Genomic DNA, 15,792 nt, shown 5'->3' with positions numbered 1-15,792 from the left:
TCCCGCTCACACCTACACACGCTAGCGACACAATGCGACACATAACCAACAGGCAAGAACGTTACAACTTACAGTTAAAAACACTGCAAAATCGACTTTACTGCTCTAGTTTTAAAGCTAATGCTCTAAATTGTGCGACACATTAGAGGACACCTATATTACAAATATATAACGACCTAACTATTAATTCATGCAACGTAATTTCAACCTTATGCTTTATTAAAATACGATTAAAATTTTGTGTGTTGTATATGGGAAACGTAAAGACACAGTTTTTAAATGTCACGCAGTGTAGTCGTCTCTTTTCTTCGGGATCCTGTCGCATCTGCCCAGCTCCTTTGGCATCCTTGGGCTTGCATGTACCCCCGCACATCTTTCATCCCGCTCTCAACACTACAGCCCAGTGTCCGGTCTCTCAGACTGTCAGCCGGTCGTGTGTTCTCCGTGTGTTATATGTAATTCCGATTATATTTGTATCACGTATTATATTAGGACGAGTACATGTAGTGAAGGATTAGGTGTGAAATGCACTGTGCAGTGAACTGTGTTTGGTGTATTTGAAAAGAAGCATTCATGATTCAGGTTAGTTTCTCCAAACATACAAGTTTTTCACTAAAATATTCTAATAAATTTAGTTTGTAAAATTCATGTATCACGAATAGGTACGAAACTGGAAATCAAAGTGATTTGGGTCAGTAATGTACCTAAGCTCTTTCGGACTTACAGAAAGCTTCTTGAAAAACGCTCTAAATAATTCCAATTGGCGTAGGTAAAATACTTAATGTCATAAAACAAAATAATATTTAGGTAAGGTGCCCCAAAAAGCAACTTTTTAGTGTTGTGTTGTTTTTGTTCAAAATGAATATTCTATTAACACAAATGAGTTGTTTATACCTAGGTACTAACAGAATTTGTAAATTTTAATTACATACGTAGGTATAGGTAATTAAGTCGCAAAGTAGTAGGTACTTAAATAAGTAGGAAAACAGTATTCGAAAATTAAATAATTATCACTCCTACTTACCTACTAACTTTAAGCCTTTGTTTGCTAATAGTTTGATCCACTTTTGGCGTATTGTCAAGCTAATCTATTGAGGCGGCTCTTTTGTTATTGCACAGTGGCTTTTAAAACTAAGTCTTATTTTCCAACAAAATGTAAAGTTTGCAAAATAGGTAAACAATACCTATAAGCAGTGGCGTGCAGTTCATAGAGGCATTAAATCATTGCTTACCCTACTTATAATGCATTAATGCTTATTTTCCTTTAGGACCTGCTCGTAAATAATTTACTATAATCTAAATATATAAAAGGAAAAGGTGACTGACTGACTGACTGACTGACTGACTGACTGACTGACTGATCTATCAACGCACAGCTCAAACTACTGGACGGATTGGGCTGAAATTTGGCATGCAGATAGCTATTATGACGTAGGCATCCGCTAAGAAAGGATTTTTGAAAATTCAACTCCTAAGGGGGTGAAATAGGGGTTTGAAATTTGTCTAGTCCACGCGGACGAAGTCGCGAGCATAAGCTAGTATAAGTATAATACATAAACCCCACTGGGTATAAGTAGGTATAAGGCTTCCGATTTTTGAAGTAGGTAAAATGTCTTTAGGTGCGACATGAAAGTTAAACTTGTTTTGGTAAAACATTCTGAAAACGTTATTTCCTTCCGTGGCTATTTACAATGGCCGCCATACAAAACATCTGTTTTGAGGTGACAACCCTCAAAACAGCTGTTATTAGGTTAGTTAGGCCATAGATTAAATGCTCTATATAAGTAGGTAGGTATGTTACGCGTAGGTGTGTTATGTTACGTAGGTAGAGATGGCAAACGGGGTGGAGACGCCCCGCACACCCGCACAACCCCCGCGCTAACCCGGTGCAGGATGGCGCGGGTGGCGTGCGAGTGTGCGCGGCGTCCCCCGCCTCATACCTCGATTGCCATCTCGACCTATCGCGTACTATAAGTAAGTACGTCATGATAGCCGATAGGATAGGTACCTATATATAAAAAACCTTTTGCTGACTCGTTTCAAAAAAAGTAGAGTTCCGCACGCAATTTAAAAATGGCCCATTGTTGTTAAAAATATTCATCAGCAGTAAATTAATTGCTCAATGTAAATTATTAGGTAGATAAGCTACGTAGGTACCTAAATATAATGTGTACTTACTAAATACTAACACAATATGACTTAAGTAATATTTACCTAGGTAGGTCTAGGTAGGTAGGTACTTATTTATTAGAGTTCCGTACCCGAAGGGTGCCAACGGGACCCTATTACTATAAAAGCCTCCGCCCGTCCGTCCGTCTGTCTATCAGCGCCCAGCGGGCTGTACCTAGTTCGTGAACCGTAATAGGTAGAGAGTTAAAATTTCACAGATTGTGTACCTATTTCTATTGCCGCTTTACAACTAAATAATAAAAAAATCGAAATGGCCGCGACGTAAATTAAAAAAAAATAGAAACAACTTACATAATCTTGTACGGAACCCTTCGTGTGCGATTCCAACTCGCACTTGCCTGGTTTTTTCTTTCTATAGAGAATTCTCAATTTAGAATCGCCTAAAAGTAGGCATAGAGCGTTTTCCTACACTATAATTGCTCTTTTCGTGGAGTTGTAGGTACCTACCTAGGCTACCTAGATGCCTTTTAAGGTTTTTCTTTGAAATGTTGAGTTCGGAGAGTAAAGATAAGGGTTAGGGATACTTGAATCTTGTTTTATATTTCTGACGAAGTCCGATAGGTACCTACCTACGTAGGTCCTTGGTGTCTGGTCCATAGAAATAGAACCTTCGAGGCGAGTAGGTACTTAAGTATTACCAATTTGTCATATTGTAGGTAGGTACGTAGGTACTTTATAGGTTGGGTTATAGAGTTGGGACTAAAACAAACTATAGCCTAAATCCTTCTTATTCTAAAAAGAGACCATGCTCAGCTGTTGTGGGCCGGCGATGTGTTGATACTATGATGAGGTAAATTAGTGTTTTTGATGTTTTAAATATATTAGGTACATAGGTAGGCATACACTTATCTAAGTCTTATTTTAACCCTCCAATAGTTGTTGTACCTAATAGGTATTAATTTTAGACATTGGTTCTCATAAAGATAAAATACAGGTAGGTACAGTGTGACAAGGCTCTTTAGGCGCGCGGCGAAAATCGGAACTAACGTTGCCCTCAAGTGTCCCCTTTGTTCTTGATTGAATAGTCTAAGTCTTGTTCTACAATAGCACCCTCCTGTCAATGTCATTCAAGTGCCAAAAGAGTCTTGTCGCACTGTAAGTAGGTACCTACTTACCACGTGAAGCTAGGCGCCACCTAAATGAAGCCTTCTCTACCTTCTACCTATAGCTACTTAAATATTTACTAATTATATTATTATTATTCAGCCTAACGACGTAGGTACAGTCAGCAACAAAGCTAAGGTATGCACTCGTCCATAGTCGCTTGTACTGGCAGGTGTAAAGCTAGCTTTGTTGCTGACCCTACCTATCAAATGCGTAGGTGTTAATCGAAATAGGCAGGAAGGTAGGTATTCCGTATTAGGTATCTAACCAGTACTATACCAATACCAAATACCTACTTACTTTATCAATAGTTTAACAATAAATTGATGAATGAGTTCATTAACAATCGTGAACATTGCAAAAGTAATTAGGTATTTAATTGCATTAATTGTTTTTATACCTAGTGTTGTGTAAATACTGTAGGTGTGCACTAGGCACCTACTTATTAGGTGCGTAAAATTTTAATTGCATAGCCTACTTACCTGTTCATTTTGTTATTATAAACCACCAATACCTTCACGGCCTGCCTGGCGCAGTGGTAAGCGCTGTAAGTCTTATTAGTGGGAGGTCCCGGGTTCGATTCCCGGCAGGGTTTTAGAATTTTATAATTTCTAAATTTCTGGCCTGGTCTGGTAGGAGGCTTTGGCCGTGGCTAGTTACCACCCTACCGGCAAAGCCGTGCCGGTAGGGTGGTGCCAAGCGGTTTAGCGTTCCGGTCAACTGTCATGTCAAAATTTTTTTACAAAAAAAATAAAAACCGACTTCGTTACACAAACACTAAAAATTGAAAAATAATTTAATTTATTACCGAATATATTATGTATACAAGAGTTAATATAGTTCCATAATAATACTTTTTGGTGCCGGTGCCAATTAGCTTTAGCTGCGCGAATCGTCTAGACTTCATATTTTTATGGGACTCCACAATGGCACCTCATTGGCACCGACCCCAAAAAATATTATTATGGAACTATATTAACTCTTGTATACATAATATATTCGGTAATAAATTAAATTATTTTTCAATTTTTAGTGTTTGTGTAACGAAGTCGGTTTTTATTTCTTTTGTAAAAAAAATTTATTTCACAATTTTTAGTGGCCCCATGGAATTATGCTATGACTGGTTAAAAATCTACTGTTTACTAAGCTATTACACTGATCGCGAGCAATTTACTCTTATTCGTTGAGGAGTTCCAGTATCTATCTTCGAAGATGTTCATCAGATCTTCACCAAATTGAAATGGGACCAACTTTGAAGTATACCCTTTCAAACAAAAAAAAGAATTTTCAAAATCGGTCCAGGCGTTTTCGAGTAATCGGGGAACATACATTAAAAAAAAAAAAAAGATTCCGACGAATTGAGAACCTCCTTTTTTTGAAGTCGGTTAAAAAGCATGGTTCACCTTTAAAATAAGGACTAAAATCGTTTTTTTTTTTTTAATTCATTATAGGTGTACGCTTGACCACAATCACACCTGATGGGAAGTGATGATGTGGCCTAAGATGGGACGCGTTTACCTAGAAGATGCCTATTCACTCTTGTTTTAAAGATACCCGGGTTGTAATTGGTAGGAAACACATATCGCGGAAGAGTATTCCAAACCTTAGCCATACGTATGAGGAATGATGATGCAAAACGTTTCGTGCGTGTAGATGGAATGATCTTTTGACATGAAATTCGACACATAAAGTTAAAATGCCGCGTGAGGAGTTAATTTTACGCGTTATACCTATATTCCTTGCGAAAAAGGACAACACTATAGGTGCTTTTATACCTATCAGTTTGTTATGAGTTCAACAGAAATTGCGATAAAAAAACCGAAGATTTAAACAACCAAATAACCTGACAAAATCGAGTCTGAAATGAACCAGATCATGTCGAATAGCGATTGAGATGTAAGTTTGTAAAAGTCGTAAACAAGGTGTTCGGGATAAATTCCTTGGAGCCATCGTCGTAACTCGTAGATCAGTTCTTGATGGCGATGGATTTAGACGATGCTGTGGTTTATTGGACAGGGTATTTTTGGAAGTACCGTGTTGTAACGCCTCTGAGGCTGGATACACGAGTTTGTGCACAGATTTATAGAATCATTTATTTTAGCGTTGTCTAAACGAAAAAGTGCTATAAATAACGATAACTGAGTCTGACTTGCTGATTCAGATAGATCAGTACCAGTAGGTACATATCTACCATGTATCTACCTATCAGAATTTCTAAAAAATAATGTGGGAAACTCTACCATTAGATATACTCTATCGAGATATTTGGAACGATTTGTGAACCCACCCCATTATTCTCAACAAAACTTATAAGTTTTATAGATTGTCACTGAATTAGTTTTTGGACCCTTTGTAAAGTAGGTAGGTATCAGTGGCGTGCAGGTCATAGAGGCATAAATGCACTGCTTACCCTAGTTGTAATGGCTCAATGCATATTTTTGATTATGACCTGCCAGTGAACAGGTTCCTAATAACTAATGCCTACCCTGGCTTCAAACACTGTGCACGCCACTGGTAGGTATGTAGGTAGTCTTTTTGGATACTATAGCGCCAGCATCAGCATCATAATATAATATTATACACTAAATGATGCCCGCGACTTCATCCGCGTTGATTTACGTTTTTAAAAATCTGGTGGGAACTCTTTGATTTTCCGGGATAAAAATTGGCCTATATCCTTTCTCAAGGATGCAAGGTTGGCTAGCCCGGAGTGCCTTTAATCCGTTTAGATCACGGTGCCTTCACTGCTAATGCAATTTAAAAAAAATGATTTTTGTATGAGTAGTCATTAGTTACCAAAACAGATAAAAAAATCGGCCAAGTGCGAGTCAGACTCGCGCACTGAGGGTTCCGTATTACAATCGTATTTTATCGACATTTTTCATGATAAATCAAAAACTATTATACCTAAAAATAAATAAAAATCTGTTTTAGAGTGTACAGGTGAAGACCTTTCATATGATACCCCACTTGATATAGTCACTCACTTCGAAAGTTGAAAATACTAATTATTAGTTCATGACCACAATTTAATTTTTTTGTGTGATCTAACCCTAAATTCACGGTTTTCAGATTTTTCCCCAAATGTCAGCTATAAGATCCACCTACCTGCCAAATTTCATGATTCTAGGTCAACGGGAAGTACCCTGTAGGTTTCTTGACAGACAGACAGACAACAAAGTGATCCTATAAGGGTTCCGTTTTTCCTTTTGAGGTACGGAACCCTAAAAACGAGACAGCAGATAGTTTTACAAGTTAGCAGTAAGCAGAATAGAAGCAGATGCGCACGAGCGTGACGTTAGGTTTCATGTACCGCCGCTGGCGATTACTACTATAGATACCAGTAGTACTATCTACCTTAGATATAGACTCACCCTATCCAACCTATCTACTAAAGCTGAAGTTAGGCGTAACTGAGCTAACCACAAAGATTTTCATTAATAACTAGAACATAACAAAAACTTAATTTGGTCAAGGCACGAGCCACGCCTAAGCAGGCAGCTTATAGGATCCTTTGAGCAATAGCATGCATAATGTTTGCAGTTAGTAGTTTGCAGTTTGTAGGTATGCGGTTTCTAGCTAGTAGGTATCTACTAATAAAAATAAGCACTTAGCTTTTCAACTACTGTGTGATTGTCGTGTATTATTACAAGGAAATATCCCCCTGTGCGATATTGGCAGACTTCACACACTTTTGCGTACACTATGGATAACTCTCAGGCATGCAGGTTTCCTCAATATGTTTTCCTCCAACGTTAAAGTAAGTGATATATTAATTTGTAATGTATCGATGAGTCCCGGACCTCTCAAATAGTGCGAGGTGATTCGCTAACTCAGTGTCTAATCATCATCATCATGATCCCATCGCCAGCTCACTACAGAGCACGGGTCTACTCTCAGAGTGGGAAGGGTTGTTAATAATCATAATGTTCTCAAAGGTGTGTGAAGTCTACCAATCCGCACATGGCCAGAGTGGTAGACCAAAACGCACCTACTTAGTAGGTAGGTACATAGCACAGTTTTACGATAAAAACTGTGGTATAATAGGAACTAAGTATTTTCTCAGTATCTAATTTGTTTTAAAGCGACTAGCACAGAACAGACGGAACCCTCAAGGCAAAAGCTCAGCACGTAAGGTAGGTATCTAATATAATAAAAAGCTAGGATATACCGCGGTGGCTGAACCGCATCGAAGTGCTGGTATTACCGTGGTTTATTGAAACAAATCGCCAGTGATCAGCGAAATGCATAGTTTGCGCGAGGCTCCATTAGGCAAATTATTTTTCCCGTTGAAGGTGAGACCGAGTTTCTATTTACTTAACTTAATAAATCGCGGATTTTTTGCTCTATATTTACCTAGATTTATTTTATTTTCTCTTAAACTTCAGGTTTATTGATATCTGAAATAAGTAGCCGTACGTCGATTTCGTGGCTCACTGATGATCATCAAAACCTCTAGGGTACTTCCTGATGTCCTAAGAGACTGAAATTTGGTATGTAGACTAGGAATTGCATATAAATAACGGAAAAAATAAGAAATCTGAAACTTTCCCCCTCCATTCCCTGGTAGGTGTACAGGGGATGCATACCTGCAGGTACAGTTTGTAACTGTGTGTATCTACATAAAGAGATTAATATGATTCGTGAAGTTCTAGAACACTGAAATATGTATGTAAGCTAAGAATTGCATAGGTACTTGCACAATAAGTATAGCATATATATTATATATAAAATAAGTCAATTTTATAAACAAAATTTCAGCGAGACACAAAAATATTTATGAGGGGCCCTAGCTCCATATAGCATTGCTCATTCTCCTTTCCCCTTCTGATGATCTCTCATTACATTTACCAACTGTAGAGTTTGTAGAGTCAGGGCTTATAAGTAGAGTTATTTGTTATTTATTGTTATAAATTTGGTAAAGTCAAGAGCACTTAAGAGCTACTTTGCACTGGGACAGGCCCCAAGGGCAGCAAAAATCGAAGCTCAGCTAGGGACTTTATTGGCTCTACTAGAGATCGCATAGCTTTTTAACAGTGAATTTGTGAGTCTTGACAACCAAATTTACATGAAATGATTTTGGTAAGCGTGGTAAATGACTAGGTATATGCAGAACACAACTCACTGGCAGTGGCACCTATATTTCCGCAGATTACAGTTGAACTTTAAGTAACAATAAAATATAAATTTTAACAGCATTCAAATATTTCACATTGGTCAGCCAGATTGCCATAATTGTAAATTACACGTATTTATAGTTCTATAAATACAAGAACTACAATAATTACGTGTTCAAACAGTTTAGTGTACGCAAGCAGGTTAACCTACCTACTAACTCGTAACAATAAATCAACACTAGATCTGTATAACGATACAAAGTTAACCGTTCTACTAGCTTGGTATAAAATGTTACTGGCAATCTGTATACTCTGGTATTGTATAGAATACTTAAGCATTCCATAGCATACCTAAAACAAACAGGCAATGTATAAAATATTTTTTATTTCATACCTAGGCATTCTATACAATTCCCAAACAGCAATAGGAAAGATATGAAATTTGAGATGGGAAATGTCTCCAGGTATAAATATTCGTATAGGTACAAGTGCGAATATGTTTGTATGTCTGTCATCTAGTAATACATAAGGTTCAAAATATGTGGCGCAGAACGAAATATTGAGGATTTCGTGTCTTAGTATTAATAGGTACGACAAAAAAATTGTATGTAAAATCAAGCTTTTTTTATTATTGTCATAAATCTTGTTGTCAAGCGGCACTGCCGCCTGCGGGAGCGACCGACAGTTGACTCGCCTGCGCTCGGCCACGCTCGTTTGCGAAATGTGAAAAGCCTAACAAAAGCCGGACAAGCCGGACACCGTTTATTTTGACCGGACACGCAATCAAAAAGCCTACCTATGTCCCGCTTTATCCGGACGACTGGCAACCCTAGTCTTACCCCTAGCAAATTCGTAAAGCGCGAAGCGAGTCCTCTGACATAGCCCATTTGAAAAATTTGATCTTCACCATCATCATCGCCACCATCATTATCATCACCATAATCATGATAATCCTCGTCATGAAAAATAAAACAGATAAACTAAAAACCATGGTAATCGTGGTTATGGTGATCATTATCATCTTGATCACCATCATTATTCTCAGTTTAGCAGGGTTTTTTAAGGTTCCGTACCTCAAAAGGAAAAACGGAACCCTTATAGGATCACTTTGTTGTCTGTCTGTCTGTCTGTCTGTCTATCTGTCTGTCTGTCTGTCTGTCTGTCAAGAAACCTACAGGGTACTTCCCGTTGACCTAGAATCATGAAATTTGGCAGGTAGGTTGATCTTATAGCTAACATTTGGGAAAAATTTTAAAACCGTGAATTCAGGGTTAGATCACACAAAAAAAAATTAAATTGTGGTCATGAACTAATAATTAGTATTTTCAACTTTCGAAGTGAGTGACTATATCAAGTGGGGTATCATATGAAAGGTCTTCACCTGTACATTCTAAAACAGATTTTTATTTGTTGCACAGAAGCAGGCGTTACTTTGCGGAAGTCCATGATATACAATGAACCAAAAGCTTAATTTGCTGTAATCCGCTGAAACAGGTCGAATCTGTATGGTGCAACATGCAGCATGCGAAATGCACCGCCCGCCCTCCCACTGCTAAACATGCAGGAAGAAGCAGCCACCAGGCAAGCAATACGCACCACCACCACACAACTCCCAAACACAATAGACGCACGTTTCGCCCCGACTCGTTGCAAATCAATTTATGGTCATTGCAATTGTCTTTGTACAATAAGTACTTACATTGCAAAGGCCTGCTTTATAGGTACTTAGTTACGTACTAACTCATACCTACCAATAAATCAACACCTCACAAAATCTAACACCGGCCGCAAAATGACCATAAATCGTTTATAGTTCTAGTGACATTCACACCGCCTACTGATTTTATCCGGATTTCTGTACTTCGTGTTTTCATAACAAAGCTGACGGGACAGCTACAGCTATAATAAATTACTAGCTGATGCCCGCGACTTCGTCTGCGTGGATTTAGGTTTTTAAAAATCCCGTGGGAACTCTTTGATTTTCCGGGACCAAAAGTAGCCTATGTCCTTCACCGGGATGCAATGCTATCTATATGTAAGTATCTACTAAAGGAGACCGACCAGTTTACGGCCCATGCAGTCTTGGGCACAGCCATGTTGCAGATTTTTTTTTTGGAAAAATCTTTTATTTTATGATAAACCAAAATCACAAAAAATAATTTGAATTCACAGTTGTTAAATATAGAAAAATATTAACGGAAATGTCTGTGTTTTTGTCGAGATTGTTACTGTAATTGGATAGCAAAAATATTTTCAAATAACACATTATCTAATACTGCCTAACCTTGGATTTGAGCCCATATATTTTGATTATGCAATTGTCACTCAAAGTTTTGAGGCTCTGAACTGAGGAACTGAAACTAAAGTAGTCCAAAGGAAATATTTTTATCTAACAAATCACACCAATTTGGAACTTGTAACGGTTCGTCAATTTCTAGACCCAACGATGTATCCGGGAGATGGTCGGTCTCCTTTCGTCAAGAGCGGTTAAACGCATGGGCCGTAAAAGCTAGCAGACAGACAGACACATTTTCGCATTTATTATATTAATAGGTATTATGATTATATTAATAGGTATTATGGATATCACTTGGAACGAGCAGCTGCTGAGTTTCTTGCTGGTAGGAACGTCATTCCGAACCAGTGGTAAATTAAACTAATTAGTTGACGATTCACAAGCACTTGTAAAAGTACTTACTTGAATAAAAATATATTATATTCTATTCTATTCTATGGATTGCCATTCGTCATTAACACTGCCCATATTATTTATAATAATATTTATATTTATAATAACACTAGCTGATGCCCGCAACTTCGTACGCGTGGAATTAGATTTTTTAAAAATCCCGTGGGAACTCTTTGATTTTCCGGGATAATAAGTAGCCTATGTCACTCTCCAGGGCTTTATCTATACCCATGCGTATATAAATCGTCTATAAAAATCACGTCAATCCGTTGCACCGTTGCGACGTGATTGAAGGACAAACCAACAAACAAACACACTTTCGCATTTATATAAGGGCACGGGTATAGTAACAATATGGGTAGTTAATAGTGATGATGATGAGTGATAAAGAACACTCTTTCTAAAGTTTGATATGTAATCTTTCCTGTAAAGCTATACCTACTTAGCTAGCTAAATAATCCCCTAGGTGGAGTGAACAAGGTTTCAGTTTCGCTCATCACTTAGGCTGTCCGAAGCATCAGATATGGCTGCCCGGAGCTCGCCCGCGGCCCGCGACTTCGCACCTAATCATTTCGCAAGCAATTATAATTTCGACGCACGTTTGCGATCTCGCACGGTTGACTGTTACGGGCCAAAGCATTTTGCTAGCTATTTTATAATTTCTTCTTATATTATCTTTAATCGCAGTAACGTAAGTCTGTACTTGGATATTTTTATACTTATCGATAGGTTCCCTTGCCATGATGAATACTCCCAATAGATATAGGTACCTATAACTAAGCAATAGGTAAAAGTTTTAATTGAAGCAATCTACAGAATATAGTGTACCTAATAGCTACGAGTAATAGAATAGAATATAATGTTTTTTTATTCATGTAAACTTTTTACAAGTGCTTATGAATAGTCAGGTAGTTTTAGTTTACCACTGGTTCGGAATGCCGTTCCTACCGAGAAGAACCAGCGAGAAACTCGGCGGTTGCTCTTTTTAATTTTTCAATTTACAATGTTATTATACCGTACTATACAAGCCATTGCAGCAGCACGGGTGCATTGCTGGAGCGAGTCAAATCCAAGCTTTTTTATCGTTTACATAGTCTGCGACTGTATAATATGCTTTTTTTAGGAGCATACTTTTAACACGTTTTTTAAACTTGTGTAAAGGCAAGTCTAAAATTGCTTGTGGAGTTTTATTATAAAATATTACACTCATTCCCACAAATGACTTTCCCACCTTCCAGAGGCGGAGCGCAGGAGTAGCTAGCTTATATTTTTTGTTTCTAGTTTGCCTATCATGGAGATCACTGATTTTTTTTTTAGTAACTGTGAATGTTTTGTCGTACAAAAATTATATTATTGTAAATATATTGGGAAGCTACTGTAAGAATACCTATTTCCTTAAATATCTCTCGTAGGGAATCGCGCGGTTTTAAATTATAAATTGCACGTATTGCCCTTTTTTATATAATAACACCTAGGGAATTTTTAGGGCATAAAATTCCCTCATTCGAGGTATTGTTTACATCAGTAGGGTACATAAACAGCTCAAAAATGGTAGTAGTATATGAATCTAAGTGCTTATCCATATCCATACTTCCATACTAATATTATAAATCCAAAAGTGTGTCCGTCTGCCTGTCTATCTGTCTTCTAGCTTTTCACGACACATCCGTTTAACAGATTTTGACGTTTGGTACAGATAGGTAAGTAGGTGCTACCTACATATAGCTTGCACCCTGGGGAAAGACATGGCTACTTTTTATCCCGGAAAATCCAAAATCTACGTGACGAAGTCGCGGGCATCATCTAATTAGTTAGGTATATATTATTGTTTTTGGATTTAAGAGGCCTTGTGTAAACTAAGTTTCGGTACATAGGAAATAATAGTAGGTAATTAGGTAGGCTACTAAGCACTAGGTACTTTCTTAGAACCTACATAATAATAATATAGCCTTGTCAACTAGCTCTTTGTTCTATTTTGCAGTATTAAAAAAAACAGCCAAGTGCGAGTCAGACTCGCGCACCGAGGGTTCCATATTCGGGTATTATTTTCGTCATTTTGCACGATAAATCAAAAACTATTATACATACATAAAAATATAAATAAAAATCTGTTTCAAAATATAGATACAAGTAAAGCCCTTTCACATGATACCCCACTTGATATATTATGTAGTTATCTCACTTTGAAAATTGAAAATACTCTTTTAATTTTTTTATGATGTAGTAACCATATTCACGGTTTTCGGATTTATTCCTTTACTTGTGCTATAAGACCTGCCAAATTTCATGATAAGTACTAGGTCAACGGAAAGAACCCTAGGTATAGGTTTTCTTGACAGACACGACAGACGGACAGATAGACAGACAGACAACGAAGCGTTCCTATAAGGGTTCCTTTTTCCTTTTGAGGTACGGAACCCTAAAAAGACAGCAATAAGCATATTATACGAGTACATAGTCGACATTTGCAAAAATTACAATTTGGCAAGGGTCATTGTTCCTTATCAGTCAACCTTAAGTGAGGTAAACTGCCCTATTGTCGGCACAGTGCCATGCTTTGTTATCTATGTGGTTCACATACGTTTAATTTGAAAGGGGAGGCCTTTTCTTAAAAACCAACGCTATTGTCTTTAAAATTTCGCTCATAACCATGTCCATTGTTTCATCTATTTGTTTTGACGTAAGCCCCCTTAGCATGAAAGTTGTAACTGTCATAATCACATTACCGCATTGTCAATTGATGTAATTCGCTGAATTTATGGATTCTTGGTGCATCTATGTGTTTTAGCCAATAGCGAAGGAGTGTTAACTATACAACCAAAGGTAATTGAGGTCGTTACATTGTAAATAGACAGACAGACACACTTTTGTATTTGTAGTTATGTATTTTGATTTTTGAGATATGGATAAGCCTTCCTAGGTAATATTATTTTTAGATATATCCAAAAAAAAAAAAGTGAGTTGTCTGGTGGGAGTCGTCGACCGTGGCTAGTTACCACTAGAGGTGTCAAATACAGGTTCATGTGTGTATCACAATATTATCACGTATTACAGACAAATATTTAATAATTATTAACGTTACATTATTTTGTTACAAAAAAAAATTGCTTGAACCGTGAGGCGCAAGCAGAAAAATGGGTGCAAGCGATTTTCGACCTTATTGACATACGTCAGAAAACAGCATTTTAGCAATCTATGAATTATACTGAGCAAGAATATGACAAAAAACAACTTTCTCATAACCGTCAATAAGGTCGAGATTTGCTTGCACCGATTTCACCATGAGGCGCAAGCAGATTAATGGGTGCAAGCGATTTCCGACCTTATTGACATAGGGAACAACATTTTAACAATCTATGAATGATACCTACTGAACAAGAATATGACAAAAAACAACTTTCTCATAACCGTCAATAAGTTCGAGAACTAGGGTATAGCTTGTATTTAACTCGATTGATTTAAATTTTAAATTTTACTCTTAATAGGTACCCAATCCATACCTTCGCGACAGGTCGAAATGGCAATCGGGGAGGGAATGCCCCGCACACCCGCACGGCCCTTGTGCTAACCCAGTGCGGGCGAGCGAGGGTGACGTGCGGGTGTGCGGGGTGTCACCCCCGCCTCATACCCCGATTGCCATCTCAACCTGTCGCGGACTACAGTACCTAGTACCTACCTATGTATGTAAAAATAAAAACAAGTAGAACGATAAAGCAATGTCAAGTAGATACCTACAATACAATAGGTAGGTAAGTTTACCTAGTTACCCAATGATATTAGAAGAAAAATAGGTAGATAGGTTACTTATATCAAATTCGATGTTTAGTAATGGCACGCTGCGTCAGCGCCGAAAGACTCAACACACATAAACGCATAGATAGTATTTTAACCTCACACAACAGAGAGTAAAGGACGGTGAACTAATAACCTCAGCTTCAGTTGCGCACGAAAAAGAGACGGTTATATTTTGCACTACCTCGTCCTGCACAGAAGAGTGGAAGAAGGACGGATATATGCCTAATAATGCGAGCGTAAAAGAGACGGGACGAGACGGTAAACTAGAAACTCCAAAGAAAAAAAAAACAGTAAAGTCTATTCGGCTAATGCCGATTTATGCCTACACTGTAGTTGTATAGTAAAATAAAAACCTTATACTGTGGTATTTAATATATTACGAACTAGCTTTTTCCCGCGGTTCCGCTCGTTTTTAGGGTTCCGTGCCCAAGGGGTGCCAACGGGACCCTATTACTAAGCCTCCGCTGTCTGTACGTCCATCTGTCAGCGGGCTGTATCTCGTAAGCCGTAATAGGTAGACAGTTGAAATTTTCACAGAATGTATTTCTATTGCCGCTATAATAAAAATAATAAAAATTAAATTAAATTAAATAAAGGGGGCTCCCATACATGGAAAAGAAGTCGAAATAAAATTACTAAATTTTACGCGGACGAAGCCGCGGGAAGGTAGGTAAAGGAATAAAATGTGAAATGAAAATATTTTTTATTTTTGAAAATATTTACTATTACACAATCTACATACTCATAGCCAAAATTCCCTCATTGTATGAAGAGACCCAGCAGTGGACCGTAAAAAGATGTTAGACCATAGTTAATTTATCCTTCCCTAAAACAGGAAATATGCACACTATTTGAATTGTCAATACTCAGAAGAGACCTATCTGTTTATTTTATATT

The 15,792-nt window shown here is 37.7% G+C and overlaps 1 protein-coding gene across 1 annotated transcript in view; it reads left to right on the top strand.

The window, feature by feature from the left end:
* The first annotated feature begins 425 nt into the window (after positions 1-425).
* The window catches only part of LOC117990104 (zinc finger protein basonuclin-2-like), a 30,847-nt gene continuing 15,480 nt past the window's right edge, over positions 426-15,792 (top strand). Inside the window, exon 1 of the mRNA XM_034977549.2 lies at positions 426-582. Within this exon, the coding sequence (XP_034833440.1) occupies positions 574-582 (9 nt within the window). The 5' untranslated portion in view covers positions 426-573. The remainder of the gene's footprint in view (positions 583-15,792) is intronic.

Source organism: Maniola hyperantus, chromosome 17 (assembly GCF_902806685.2).
Source record: "Maniola hyperantus chromosome 17, iAphHyp1.2, whole genome shotgun sequence".
NCBI lineage: Eukaryota > Metazoa > Arthropoda > Insecta > Lepidoptera > Nymphalidae > Maniola > Maniola hyperantus.
Note: the sequence above shows the minus strand (reverse complement) of the source record. Positions and strands in the feature narration are given on the sequence as shown.